A 15,084-nucleotide genomic window follows, 5' to 3' on the forward strand; every position below is an offset into this window, starting at 1 on the left:
CAGTGAGAGGGAAAGTCTTCTTGCAACCTACCAGCTGTTCATAACAGAAATTGCACTTTGAGTCTGGGTTTTAAGGTTGTTTGACTAAAAGAATGCATCCATGGGAGCGATTTGCTGTACCAAATGCAACACTTCCCCTCCCATCTCACTCACAGTCTTTTCCAATGACTCCAGCTTCCTCTTAACCTAAACTGTCTTGCTTCCTTTCAGTGTGTACACTCCAGATAGTATATATGTGTATGTGTGTGTGTGTGTGTGTTGTGTATAAGCCCTAAGGTGACCCTTCCTCCTTCCTGTGTGTAATCTTGTGTTAGGCTGTGCGAATGCACCGAGGCTGAGGCTGAAATCGTCCTCCAGCTGAAGAACGAGCTCAGAGAGAAAGAGCTCAAGTTGACAGACATCCGCCTGGAGGCGCTAAGCTCTGCCCACCACCTGGACCAGATCCGGGAGGCCATGAACCGCATGCAGGTGAGCTCAAACTCACAGACTACACCTTTTAAACGAAATGGAAAATAATACAGAAATAAATACAGGGATGAAGAAATTAAGAAAACAACAGATTAAATGAATAAATGTCATTTAAACGTGATTGGCAAACCAAATAAATATGGGTACTGACAATTAGATAAGTGAAATGAAAACAGTTGAATATGAAATGTGGTATGTTATGTATGTATGTACTTTTTTAAGCTGTACCTGAGAATTTATATTTATGTGTCTGAAGTCAAAAACCACAACCCTGGAATTTGTTTTGGGGTGTTTTATCTGAAAATATGTCATTTCGTGAGCTGTTACCTCAAGTAGTTGAAGTTGAAACCCTTTTGCTCTTGCTTTTTGCTTTATTATTAGCATAAAATCTCATCATTATTTAGAAAGTTAACTTCAGAAAAAAATTATCAAATTTGCTCTCTGTACTTTTTTAGATGTTTTATATCCTGACAAAGAAATCTGATCTCTAATTGGCATTCATTATTTCTTTACCACTTGGAAGTTGGAAAATTCTGATTTCCCATTTGCCAGTGAATGTTCCATTAGTACACCACCGGAAACAGCCATTACAAAAACTAAATTTTGGTGAAATGTTGTAAGCCGTTGTAAATGTTAGCCACTAAAGTTTCAAACAAAACACAGAAGAGTGACAGTGAAGTCCTGAGTACAAATGTAATGGAAGTACTTGAAGGTAAAATTACCAGTCAAATATTTGTATCAGTTTGGTGTGTGGTCTGAGCTCTCAGGCTCTTTATTGAATGCTCTCTCATACTGTAATAACACTCCAAGTGTTATGAAGAAGTAGAGATATGAAAAGACCGTGTGGAAGAAATGGGCAGAGTTGAGTCAGGCGGGTCCTCCACACCCTCAAATGATCCAACTGAGGTATAACTTGATTGTTGAAAAAAAAAAAAAAGTATTGTATGTTTTTCTGATTTTGGCAGTTTCAGTTCCTAATAACCAATACTCTCTTCTCACAAAAAAAACCAGATGAACCCATTTACCAAAATGTTAAAAAATGTTTAAGTTTTTTATTTTCATTTACTACTTTTCCAGCAATCACAAAACACACTGAGCCCAGCTCCAAAACAGGTACTTGATAACCGAGTTGTCTCTATTAGTTTGGAGTAGGTTTACAGAGCTGAAAGAAACGGTGAAGCACAGAATAAAAATTTCCCAATTCTAATAATACAAACAAAATCGCGATGCCAAATCATTTTTTTCAACACCTTTGTTACAATTTAATGTAAATACGCCTGTCACTTTCAAAATACGATGCTCAGAGATACTGTGTCTTTTCATATTAAGGAAAAAAAGATCTCATCTCATTATGAATGTCTCACTAAAGTGGATCCTTGTGGGTCTGGATTATCATGTCTGTAGATGCCTGTAGTCTCCCTCTCAGATATGGGGATCATGTAAAACTTCTTATCAGAGACTTAACCTCCAGTACAAAGAGAGCCTTGAAGATCAAAAAGCTTCTTACAGTCCATAATTCAAATGTTCCGGATTCAGCATAATAACAGTACCCAGCCTGAATGCATTGAAATGAAGTCAGCTTGATGCTGTTTTTGAATGCCCTCTCCATTAGAATTGTGTCATTTTTCTTTAATTTCTCAATATACAGAACGAGATTGAGATGCTGAAAGCGGAAAATGATCGTCTCAAGTCGAGCGGTAATGCCACGCCAACAGCCACTCCCGTTAAGACAGCCCGGCCGCCATCTGAGACCTCCAGTACCTCCTCATCGTCCTCTCGTCAGTCCTTGGGGCTATCCCTCAATAACCTCAACATCACAGACACCATCATGTCAGGTCAGTTCAGTGTCTCGAAATTGAGTGCTGAGAAAGATATACTCATACTTTTGAGTCAGGTCTGTGCTTCTGCTTAGTTTAGCTAACAGACATTGTTTAAAGACTGCAGTAACAGCCCAGGTAAAAGCATTGGTCTGCAGTATTAACTTGAAGTTGATCTCTTCATACTTGCCTCGGTACAGAAATGCACAGAAACATGATCTAAAGGAACTGCATGAAGTGATGAAATAGCTTCTCTCCTTACTTTGAGGATTCACAAAAAAGCAGGACATTATTACATAAATGCAAATATGCTCACATGAACATACTGAAAGCCTCTCCAGGCCTGGTCCTTTTGAGTAGTAGCCACTTGAACTGTAATTATCATAGAAGGCCCAACTCCCTCCGAGGATCTAGGCCCTCGTTAATTAATGTTGGGATCAGCCAAGAGCAGTGAAGCATGAGAAGACGAGTGGGCCAGGGGGCTTTTATCACCCCGGAACAGAGCAATGGGAAGCCTGCCGAATGCAAAGTATTCCCTTCCCCTCTAAAATCTAAGAAAAAGAGAATAAGGAAAAATTTTAGGAAGGGAACTGCAAATGGGATATTCAAAAACTCAAGGTGAAAGGAAACTGACAACATCAAAGATAGTAGCGGGTGACGGGTGATGATTTAGCAGCTTCATAACCTCAAGAGAGATTATCTGATTGAGAGGGCTCAAGTTTCTTTTGATATGAGCTCAGTGGTTAAGATATATGAATTCCTTATATTTTTCCTGGTTACGTATTTCTGTGATTTTATTTGCTGCCACAACATCAGTTCATCATCTAGAAAAACCTCAGATGTAATATCTTTAAATGGGTTCCATTTTAAAGATATTTTTTTTCTCATGTCTGCAATAGATCTTTGCTTCTTTACATTTGATTGAACTCTTTCATTTTCATCATTATTATTTTCACTATTTACACAATATTCATTTTCACATTCGCTGATAATGAGTTTCTTTATAATGAATCAAGACCCTGACAGATTTTGTTGGTTATTTTTCTAAGATGAAGTTTTTCTTTCAGATATTCTGCTAGATGACAGCTATGAAGGAAATCTACGTAAAGAAGGTCGGAGCGTGCGAATAGTGGTCAGCATCACTAGTGGGCCAAACACCACCAAGGTTTGTGGATGACGGATCATCTAGCCGAAACCACCATATTGTGTTCTTATTTGTATTGACTCCTGTTTAAAAATTCTGACTCTTTAGGGCATCAAAAGCCAGGAGTACCTGATTGGGTCTATAGGTGTGAGTGGAAAAACCAAGTGGGACGTCCTGGATGGGGTCATTCGACGCCTCTTCAAAGTAAGCAGATCATTTCCCATTGGTGGAATTTGGTCATTTTGGTATAGAAAATAGTTTTTCACTTTTGACAATTTGACCTGATTCATTTTGAAGCAGATGTTACAAACAACTTTAATGATGAAGCTGTGCCATTTAGGTTTGTTAATAAGTCTTACCAGTGAAGGTGGTGTCATGCTTGTTGCAAGTAGCCCCACCACCACCCAATTCTCTGGAATGACATAATCATCCAAGCATGTGTCTCTCGAACTTTGAAACCATGTGGTTCCTGTTTGATGATTGGCTCTGTGGTCTATGAGGACATAGCCCAACCACTTCCCTTTCCTGTCACCTACTCATTTACAAGACCGAAGAGGCAAACAAAAAAAGATTCATACCCAAACTGTAAAACACAGATGTGTCCCACAGTGCTAATGCTAACACAGCTCTGCTGTGTCTGAGTGGCAGTTTATTATCAGCACATTGAGCTAATTAGCATGCAGAACAGTGGTATAGTGGATAGAAATATTTCCTCACAAAAATAAGTTTCCCTGATGCATTAGTTTACATGTTCCCCCTCTGACTGCATATATTTTCTCCAAGTATTCTGGCGTCATTCAACAAATCCAACACATCATCATTCCCAACTCCTCTTGGACACTTGGTCAAGAGCCCTTCACATCAGTTTCTGACACACGGGATGTATTGCCAGTTATCCTTCTGCAGCAGTAAATGTCACACTGGCTGCAAAACAGTCAAAAGTTACAGAAAAATTTTATTCGATCACAGGCCTTACTTGCGAGCAATCTTATGACGAACAAGAAGAAGAAATGGTTTAAACGTCTTCCTCCTTTTTCACTGATTTGTTCCTGCTCTGCGTCCTAAACATATCTTCTTTAAATCATCTGGATTTGGGTCTAATTCCAGGCATTGCTTGGGCTCAAGCAGCTGCTCCCAGATGAAAACAACTTATTATTATTATTAGTGTCATTGTTTATTAGAAGTAGTAATAGTTGTAGTATGGAAGAGAAAAAAGTTAGAGCCAAATTTTTCATTGCTCTGGTCTCATAGTCAAATGCTAGAAGTATTGAAAGCATAATGTTCACTCTGCTATTGGCATACTGTTGGAGGTCCGCACCATCATGGTCAATAGTCCAGTTGTTCATCCTCCACTGCCCTCCCTCCCTGCAGGAGTATGTGTTCCGGGTGGATCCTGTGACCAGCCTGGGTCTCAACTCAGACAGCATTGTCTGCTATAGGATGGGGGAGGTGATTCGCTCCCACACCTCTGAAGTGCCTGAGCTGTTGCCCTGCGGCTACCTGGTGGGCGACAACAACATTATCAAGGTTAACCTTAAAGGTATGTCAGCAAGAAGATTCTATTTCTGGATGACATGTGCAGCCCTGAGATGTTTTAGAAGTGTTCCAGGGGGGCTGCATGGGAGATTGCAACATTTGCTCTGAATTTCATGCTGAGGTCACTTGGCCAGCTAATTAGTAATAGCCCACGAAAATGAACAAGTAAATAGAGCAGGTAAGGCATTTCCTTCCTCTTTCCGCTCTCTCTCATCATAGGTGTGAAGGAGAACAGCATAGACAGCCTTGTGTTTGACACCCTCATTCCAAAGCCCATAATCCAGCGGTACCTCAACCTGTTGATGGAGCATCGTCGGATCATCCTCTCAGGACCCAGCGGCACAGGAAAATCCTTCCTCGCTGTCAAGTTGGCTGAGTACATCATTTCCCAGATGGGGCAGGAAGTGACTGAGCATAATGTCGCCAGTTTCAATGTTGACCAGAATTCCAGCAAGGTAAGGGAAACAGGGAATTTTCCTGGTGTTTCACATTTTATGCATGAATTCTTTGAATAAGCACAGAATTTCCCCCCATGCGGGCATCAATTTTCTTTTCCCTTAGTTACTAAAAGTGAATTAAAACATTTATTTAACAATGTATACAAGTGTACATAATACAAATGTATTCATTTTATAAGCGTAGACAGTGCTCTGCCAGGCAGTCCAACTGCAAATATACTTGTTCATTAATTAATAAAATGCATTGAAGAGAATGTATTGCAAAATATTCTTCATTGATAGCTTTAGAATGTAAATGTATTTGGAAGTAATTGTCCTTGTTTTCTACCTTTATCAGAGCAATGTATCCTCCAGAATGTACATATTCAGTGACTTATAAAAACAGCAATGATAATTTAACTGATTGTCTTTTACATTTGATAATTTTTACATAAAGCAGCCTTAAAGAAACATACACATAAAAAAGAATATAACAGACATGAAAGAATAGAAATCCTCTCATCTTGGCTGGTGTATCTGTAGTCATTTTGGATATTGATACAATCGATAAAGGTATTTTTTCAGTCACATGACTTTATGTGTGTGGCATTATTCCAACAAGTCACCTAATTCCAACTAAAACAATTTTACGATTAAGATGTTTTCAAAAGTTTCAAATAGGAAAGCCTATTCCACAATTTATCAAATAACTACACCCCCCTGAGAACAAAAACCTTTAATGGGCCCATGATAGGAATATGCATTCCTAGCAGCTGTTTTCTGTTAAAGCAGCCAAAGACATTCAAATTTAAACCAGCTGTAGCTTTCAATTTTAAATGTTCTACCTGAGGAAAAGCAGGGGTGGTGCATGAACATTTGTATAAATTTGAGGAAATAATCCATTTATTTGGTTAATTTTGAACTTAGATTTAAAAAAGGACTCTTTTCTAGCTGTTGCTGTATCAGTCAAATGTTTAGGCACATTTGCATCGTCACTTTGTGCTCAAAATGTGGCACACAATTTTCATTCAAAGTCAAGATTGCTTCTTTACGCAGGACCTGCGGCAGTACCTGTCCACCCTGGCAGAGCAGTGTAACTCTGAGGAGACAGACGTACAGCTCCCCACTGTGGTTATTCTGGATAACCTCCATCATATCGGCTCTCTCAGCGACATATTCAATGGCTTCCTCAACTGCAAGTACCACAAATGGTGAGTCAGAGCTCTTTTCTCCTATGAGCGGAAATACCTTTGGGGGACAAGTTGTAGTGTTCAAAGCTCTTGTCAAGTCAAGTCCATTCAGTTTTATTCACACAGCTGAACGACAAAGATATTCCTCAGGAGCAGCATTCAAATGCATGGAACCTGCATTCAGATGAGGGAAGAAAAGCCTTTATCGTGGAAATAAGCAGATCGCTGAGTAATCATTGTGTGTTGTTTTTCCTCTGTCCAGCCCCTATGTTATTGGGACCATGAGCCAGGGAGTTTCATCTTCTCCTAACCTTGAACTTCACCACAACTTCAGGTCTGACTCCTTTTTTTGTTTGAATTACACTGGCATGCAAACGTTTGGGCACCTCTGTTCATAGTGAAACTTTGAAGAAGTCAAAGGTGAACTGATGTCCAAAAGAAGACGGTTCACAATTTTTCAGATCTTTAAGAATGCTTTCTGTATTCACTGTTTGTGCAGATTAGAGTACACATAGGAAGAAATACCACGCACATATATTCGTGCCCCGAAAGATTTGAGCTCCCATCACTTTTTACCAAAGTCACAGACCATTATTTTGATGTGATTGTGATGCAAATGTCAAAGCTTTACAAATTGTTCCTAACAGAAAGGCAAATAAAATCCCTATTGTCTGTATCAGACCTTTACGAAGTTTTATCAGACTGTGAAGTGAAACATTTAGCTAGTGGAGGAAGTCTTGATTTAGTTTCACACCAGCGCAGTACTAAAGCAAATATTACATGATTTTTCAACTCCTGAAGGTAAAAAGAAGATAACTTCTACAGAAAAATAATGATCCGAAGCACACCTCAAAGTCTGCAACAGACTACCTCAAGCTGAAAGTTTGCCACGACCCACCCAACATTCATACTGATTTATACACCATCAAAGATTTGGGAAAATAAGACTTCAACAGATTCAGTGCATGAAAGACGGTCCAAGAATCTCACATATTAGTGGCTTTCTGTAGGTAGGAAGAAGAGTTTATAATTGAGATCTGAAATCTGGGCCTTTTTCTTTCCTTTATTGTTGTTTGAAGTTATAAAAATGCTTAACTCTGTCTTGAAACCATATATTTTTCAAAAATCAGGTCAATATTTGCTTACTCTGCTATTCACAATAACTGAAATTGGACTTCTGCTTCTCACCATATTGTTGATCATTTCTGTACATTATTAATCCTATTATGTTTTAAAAGCTCACTGTAAGTATTATGTACAAATGGCATTACTGCCATTGAGAAATTGTCTGCATGTATGGTCTCAGAGTGTAAACTAAAAGCATTCTTCCACAGGGAGAGTTGTAATTATGTCTGCAGGTTAATTAGCCTTGCTAAATGAAATTTAATGAGCTGTGATGCATGAACAAAGTGCGGATCATTTCTGCTTGGCATGTCTGACTAGCTGATGATTTGACAAATACATTGTGATTAGAGAAAGCTTATCATGAGGCATACATTAATTCAAGATTACTCCATTAGGTAAAGTAAAATGGGCTCTAATGCTTTTATACTGATGGAAGAAATGTCCTCACATTTGTCATTATATCCCATGTAAAAATAAATAGTTTTGATGAGAAATCTCATTTGATGTTGAGCTGATATATTAGCTCCTGTGCTTTTGTTTTAACATTGATCATCTGTCCTGTCGTAGATGGGTGCTGTGCACCAACCACACAGAGCCAGTCAAAGGTTTCCTGGGTCGCTTCCTGCGGCGGAAGCTGATAGAGACAGAGATCGATAAGAACATGCGCAGCAATGACCTGATTAAGATCATTGACTGGATCCCCAAGACCTGGCAGCACCTCAACAGCTTCCTGGAGGCACACAGCTCCTCCGATGTCACCATAGGTCAGTTACACACACACACACATATATATATACAAGCACACACACTCTCTTGTATCTTTACTGTCAGGCGAGTACTGCCACTCCTGTGGTGTCTTATCTTTAGACACTCTGTCTAAAGAATACAATCACATCTTTTTATATTTCTAAAGAGACATTTTAAAGGGTCTGATTGTTCAAATTAGAATAAAAATTCCCCTTATCTCCATTCTTGGTTAAGTTGTGTGCTGTATCTTTCATCTACCATCTGCGCTCCTTTGTCCCCACAGGCCCTCGTCTCTTCCTGTCCTGTCCAATGGATGTTGAAGGCTCTCGGGTTTGGTTCACTGACTTGTGGAACTACTCCCTGGTTCCCTACCTGCTAGAGGCTGTGAGGGAAGGACTACAGGTACAACCTGGTGACATATGTATTTAACTTCCATGATTGCAAGTTACAGATTTTCCATGACATGTAACAATTATTTTGAACTATCAAAACGTTTGGGTTAATTTCCTATTGAATTACCAATTAAATATATTTTAATCTACAACAAAAGAAATTCTGCATGTCAAAGTGCTATATTCCTCATTTCCAATATTCTCTAACCAAACTGAGGACTGTTACTGTATTTAAAGTCTTGGAAATTGTTTCCAGGACTCAACTTCAGTATTGCTGAACCTTGTTTGTCAACCTGTGACTGCTGTTAAAACAATATGAAACTAATAATCAAACTGAGAAGAACATGTTTAATACCACAGTTTCTGATGTTTATAACATCTCATACACTGTTATGTGTCGTTGGGTAAAAATATATTAATCAAAGCAGCAGATTAGCATGAACAAATCATCATACGCTTTGTTTTGGACTGATTCAGAAAACAATTCAACAGAAAATAAGTGTTCAATAAACATATGGCAGATATCTTATGATCATAACTACCTCACTCTGTCACAGAATACATGACACGCGTACCCTCTTCCCTTTTTTAACCATCCCTGCAGCTTTATGGTAAAAGAGCCTTGTGGGAGGATCCATCCAAGTGGGTGAATGACACATATCCATGGAGCGTCGCCTCGCTGCAGCAGGACAGCCAGACGCTGCTCCAGCTGAGGCCAGAAGACGTGGGATATGACAGCTACAGCTCGTCCAAGGAGGGGGCATCGTCCAAGCAGGTGTCTCAGAGTGACACTGAGGGAGACCCACTGGTGAGGACAATGACTGTGGCATTACAGAGCTTACTATGGAGGGTTTAGAGCAGAAAATCAAAATGTAGGATTTGGAAAGCACAATGCCAGAGAAGGTGGTTTGAGCTCATCAGCACACTCTAAACCCTCACATGCATCAGTTGTTTTTTTAATATCCTTGTGGGGATTTTTCAGTGACATAATGCATGTCTTGGCCTTGTAATCCTAACTCTACCTGTAACCTAATTCTTAACCCTAAAACCAAGTTTTGACTGTAAAAAGGCAATGTTGTACTTTTGGAGTCTTGAATCATGGTCCCCACAAAGCTGTCAAACCCCACGTGTAAACTTGGCTCTCTGTTTTTAGACCACACAAGTATAGAAAAGTAAGCCCACTGGCACACACACACAAGAAGGGTTGAACTCTTATGAGAGAGAGGAAGAAAAATCAGTGGGGAGAGAATTAAATTCCATTTAGTGGGTTATTGCAGCCCAAGAGGAATTAAGGGGTAGTCATCCAAAAAACGACGGGCTTGATTTAGCAAGAATGTGTGTGTGCGTACAGTACAGGTGTGCCAAAACTCATTTTAGGAACACTTGAAGCGATTCACCAGATTCAGCAGCACTGCAGTATTTTTTAGACCATTAGTTCTATATCAGGGATGAGAAGTTCTGCTGCTTTATGAAGTGCTTCTGTAAAATATAAGATTTGTGAGTCATTACACTGAGGTGTTTTAGGAACTAGGGATTTTTTTTCACTAGGAACTCAGTCAGCATAACAGAAATCCTTTGATTGCTTGAATGACATATGGAGTCTGCAAACGATTCCTAAACTTACTGGCTGGTGGTCACTGAAAGGAATTATTCAAGATTTTAGGAGATGTGCTTGTTGATTTTCTAATCCATTGGCCAGTTTATCAAGTGCACTTGCAAACTGCATTTCAACAACAACAAAAAAGCTTTTTATTCACAACAAAAGAAACTGAATATTAAGCTGGCTTGGCTTTGCACAGAACTGGAAAGTTGGTTAAACTGCTTATCTGGCTCTATCTAAAGGTAACTAACCTATCTGCTAAAATCTTTAGAGTTACGTTTGCCTTTTAATTTTAATGTTATTCAGTTTAGTAGTGTTTTTTGGCAACTGCTTAAAGAAAAAGAGACCTCCAATCAAAATAATCCAAACAGGTCATTTGTTTATATTCTTACATATGACCCATAAGATTGTCCTCTAATCTGCTGCTCCTACACACTGCAAGAGGGAAATAGAAGCCCTTGTTCTGTACCACACAATCATGCGTGGTACTTTGAACCATGGGATGTAAGTGAGTTATGTTCAGTCAGTGTCATGACAACACTTTTCTCTCTTCCTAGTTGAGTTTAGGCAATAACATCAGCTGGTTAGGGCAAAAATACATTCTTCATTCTATGCCATCAAAATCATATGATTGGACCCTTCACATACAGTTGCTCTCACAAGCATTAGACGACCCTTGAGGTTGCATATTATTTGGTAACAATTATAGGTCATTATTGCCTGCATGAACAAACACGGGGTTGATTTTGGGAGGAGGACCATAAAGGAAATAAACAAGATCCCTAAAGAATAAATTGCTAAATGGAGTGTCCCCAACCAGAGGGGAGAACAACACTAACAGGCTGTAAATGGAGCCGAGGCCTTTGAAACTTGTCCTTCCTGTGTATCTGTCAGTAAACAGTTTGCTGTGTTGCGTTCACAGATGAACATGCTGCTACGGCTGCAGGAAGCAGCGAACTACTCCAGCACGCAGAGCTGCGACAGCGACAGCACCAGTCACCATGACGACCAGCTCGACTCCTCACTGGAGTCGGCACTATGAGACCAAAAGCTGTGCTGGCAGACCCTGAATCCTTGGACACCACTGAACCCAGAGATTCTGGAGACCTTTGAACGCTCATCAAGACCAGACATCTCTATAGCCAAAAGATGTGTGATATATGAAAAGTTTTATTATCCAAAATGATATACCCACCATTTGAAAGAAAATGCCTATTTTTACATAGTGATGGTGCAATATTAAATCAAATTATTTTATGTTTTACAGAGCTTTGACAACTTAGTCCTCAGTGGTCACAAAGTTAAACAACTATACATGTTGGATCATGTCTATTTTACTGGCATCAAATAGCTTTAGCCAGTCATTTTAATGGATGTATAACATTTTAAGAATACAACTTTTCATATTTGTTTATGTGGGATGTTTCTGATGAGGGAATTTAGTTCCTCTGATGTTAACTTCCAGTAAGTAAATCGCATGTGTGCTCAGCCACAATGAGCCACTTGTTTAACTCCAGACGTCAATCTCCAAAGTGTCACAAAATAATTGAGAGCCTCAAGTTTAACGTGACAAAACTGGATTTTTATTTTTCAACCCAGTTATATATACAGATGTTTACATTGGGAGGGGAGTTTCTGTTGTTTTTGTCTTTCCTTGTTTACAGAGGTGCTTCTTACAGACACAAACACACAGAATTATAAATGCACTCTCGCACAGGCAGCAGGAGGAGAATCTCCTTTAATCAGAGATTTGAATCATTTCAAGCCCTCATTGATCAACAGTCCACCCTGGCAGAGTGGCCTTTAGGAAGGTGCTGTATCTCCACCACTTCCAGGAACCCTAATTTCTGATTTTGCATATTTAGGGAGGCAAGCAAGAGAGGGGACGTGAAGAGTTTTTCCAGGCAATGTAATGCCCTCTAGTGGCTAAATCCGGTGCTTTTACCACACAAATTGAATTCATCACAAACATCCCATTAATTTTGATAAAAAGCTGATGTTTGATTTGGTTTAGTGAACAGACTCCTCCAGCTGTTTTTTTTCTTTAGCTGTTTACCATTTAACTTTTTCTAATCCTGATGGGCACCAGTCATGGCTGATTAATACACTTGTGAGGCCTTTACAGACCAGCCACGGTCATAAAAATGATATGATTATAGCAAATAGTGACTCACTCTATCTGCCCTCGGCTCAGTTGTCAGTTGAGCCTTGTGGTGCTGGTTTCCTGGCCTGAAGCTCCTTAGCGTCAGGCACTGCCAAGTCACTCCTCGCTGCCCCTCATGCCAACGACAAGCACAACGAAAGCGTATTGTCTGTGTGTCATCCAGCCACCATGTGAAGACAACATGGAAAAGTGCCAATTTTTCTCTTTGATTTGACTGCCAAATGCTCACACCCACAGATTTTAAATCACAATGCAGAGCCGACAATGGTTGTAGACTGTAGATGAAGTTGTCCTTGGCTTTCCACACAACACGGCTTGTGTCACTCTTTAGCTGTTAACACCATAAGAACAGCAGGCATCGTTCTTTGTGGGTCATCACATGAAAAGCCACATTCTTTTGGCATTTGCTTTAATCTGCACGAAGAACCACCCGGTTTACTGCAACGGGGAAATTCAGAAGGTGAAGGTGAAGCACCAGACTGACTTGGACTATAATATCACTCATTTTGACAGTTACTGGCCCTCATTTGACATTCTTGGTCAGCACTTCCAATCATCTCTGCCCATGAGATACCAAAAAATTATATATCAAAAGTCTTATACAATTTAACTTGATCAGCCAAGAGCTGAAATGGGGAACAATGATATTGGTGCTTTCTCACTGCCTTAAAAGTGCAAAATTTCTTGAAGCATCCCCTTCTCCTACTGACTATAAGTGAGAAAAAAGAGGTTTTGGTGTTGGAGAGTGACGATCTGCTTCGTAATGCATAAAAGATGCCGCTTGTAGTTGGAAAAACAGCCGTTTTTGTTTGCTGCCCCTCCCTCTGAAACGCGCTCTCCTCTGTCTGGCAGAATATGAAAGACTTGACGCTGTATTTGAATTCAAAATGGACAGATATTGTAAAAACAAACAAAACAAAAAAAGATGGGGTGGGGTATTTTTTTAGTTGTTGTTTTGCGCCCAGTTGAGCTGGGCTCACTTGAACTGACAGGAGCACAACCAAACTGTTTAGGGTTTTCTAGCCTGATGAGCATGTTTTGAAGCTTTTTAAAGAGGATGCATTGAGAAAAGACCTTTACCTTTATGTATGCGCGTACTGGACGGAAGCCATTTAGAATTTTGATTGTCCTTTCTTTGTTTAAGAGGGTTGGTTTTGCACACTTTGAGGTTTGGGTGGGTTGTAAATACTTTAGTCTTGCACAGTGAATCAAAGATGCATTCTGCCCTGTTGATGTTACAATATGCTTAACCCGCTGAGTAAATTATTGTACTAAAAAAAAGAAATGCAAAAATTCAACACGCTGTCAGAAACAGGTGTGTGTCTTGTGGCGATTGGATGTTTTGCCTATGCAGGGGGCATATGGTGTACAGGAAAAAAAAAAACAGTTTTTAACTCACTAAAATCACAAACTGAGAAAAAAAAGGCACCTCTCCAGTACTCCTCATCCTGCCATGATATCCTTTGGATCCTCTCTGTCTTTAGGGATGCCTCTTGTTCCTTAGAAGCACTTCCTCTCCGGACATTTTAACTCAAGCTCACAGCCACGTTAGGCTTTTTAGCTTTCTGAGGCACAGAAGCTGACTTGACGCCGTACTGTACGCGACAACCAACAGGTGCTACTGGTTGGTCAAAGCCCATCAGAGACCAAGAAGTCACATTGTCACAACCTCAGGACAATCCTTCCTCTACAATCCTACCTGTGCTCAGCTTCACGTGCGTCTCTGCAGCCAAGCCTCAGATGGTTAACACATATTCCTGGCCAGCTTGGCCAACCTTTTGTTTGCAAGGGTGTGTAGTTGCATGCTAAGGGGATAGTTACCATGATTACAGGTTGCTCCTTACCTAGACTTACACCCATGTATCAAGCCTACTTGTTACAGACCATTAGTTCCTAAGATAGCAGAGCTTTTACACAGTGTACACCATAGTGATGAACTGGTCATTGTTCCCACTTACACTTTACACTTTAAACAGTTGGAGACCATAGCATTTACTCTGGTTTGAGAGAAAGTTTTCTTCTTTTTGGGTGAAACATTTGTCCTTAAATGTTTTATATTTTGTACATTTGTATGTAACATATCATGTAAATAGACAGAGACAGTGATTTAACTCATCTGGAGGATTTTGTAGTCTTTGTAAAGCCCTAATAAATGGTATTTGGTGTCACTCAAGCAAACCATATGTTGGGTGTTTGTTCATTTTTACGTTTTTTTGTCTGTTGGACAGTGCAGAGATATAGAGGGTAAAAACTCTACTCAAGTGGAAATTAAAGTCTCAACTAACAGAAAATTGCAATTATACAAATAATTTCATTGAGGAAAAATATCTAAAATCCATGTGGGCGATCCATTCAAATGAGACACTGAAGAAATAAATCGATTGTCCCAAGTGATAACAATCCAAAGAATGTTGCATGCACATTATTCTCTGTCATTCTTGCCTGTAAGCATCCCAAACTTTGT

General features: G+C 39.7%; 1 protein-coding gene and 1 long non-coding RNA gene across 8 annotated transcripts in view; one reads left to right on the top strand and one right to left on the bottom strand.

The window, feature by feature from the left end:
• The window catches only part of nav3 (neuron navigator 3), a 250,609-nt gene extending 235,811 nt beyond the window's left edge, over positions 1–14,798 (top strand). For all 7 annotated transcript variants that reach the window (XM_072377820.1, XM_072377815.1, XM_072377816.1 and 4 more), the window contains 12 exons: positions 315–468; positions 2,117–2,303; positions 3,353–3,450; positions 3,538–3,633; positions 4,801–4,969; positions 5,185–5,420; positions 6,459–6,613; positions 6,855–6,926; positions 8,285–8,481; positions 8,748–8,866; positions 9,461–9,664; positions 11,379–14,798. In XM_072377820.1, the coding sequence (XP_072233921.1) occupies positions 315–468; positions 2,117–2,303; positions 3,353–3,450; positions 3,538–3,633; positions 4,801–4,969; positions 5,185–5,420; positions 6,459–6,613; positions 6,855–6,926; positions 8,285–8,481; positions 8,748–8,866; positions 9,461–9,664; positions 11,379–11,498 (1,807 nt within the window). In that variant the 3' untranslated portion in view covers positions 11,499–14,798. The remainder of the gene's footprint in view (positions 1–314; positions 469–2,116; positions 2,304–3,352; positions 3,451–3,537; positions 3,634–4,800; positions 4,970–5,184; positions 5,421–6,458; positions 6,614–6,854; positions 6,927–8,284; positions 8,482–8,747; positions 8,867–9,460; positions 9,665–11,378) is intronic.
• Positions 1–15,084, bottom strand: part of LOC140283151 (uncharacterized) — a 251,521-nt gene that overhangs the window by 101,211 nt on the left and 135,226 nt on the right. The window lies entirely within an intron of this gene.

The sequence above is a fragment of the Leuresthes tenuis genome, unplaced genomic scaffold (assembly GCF_036924035.1).
Source record: "Leuresthes tenuis unplaced genomic scaffold, fLeuTen1.0.hap1 SCAF_23, whole genome shotgun sequence".
NCBI lineage: Eukaryota > Metazoa > Chordata > Actinopteri > Atheriniformes > Atherinopsidae > Leuresthes > Leuresthes tenuis.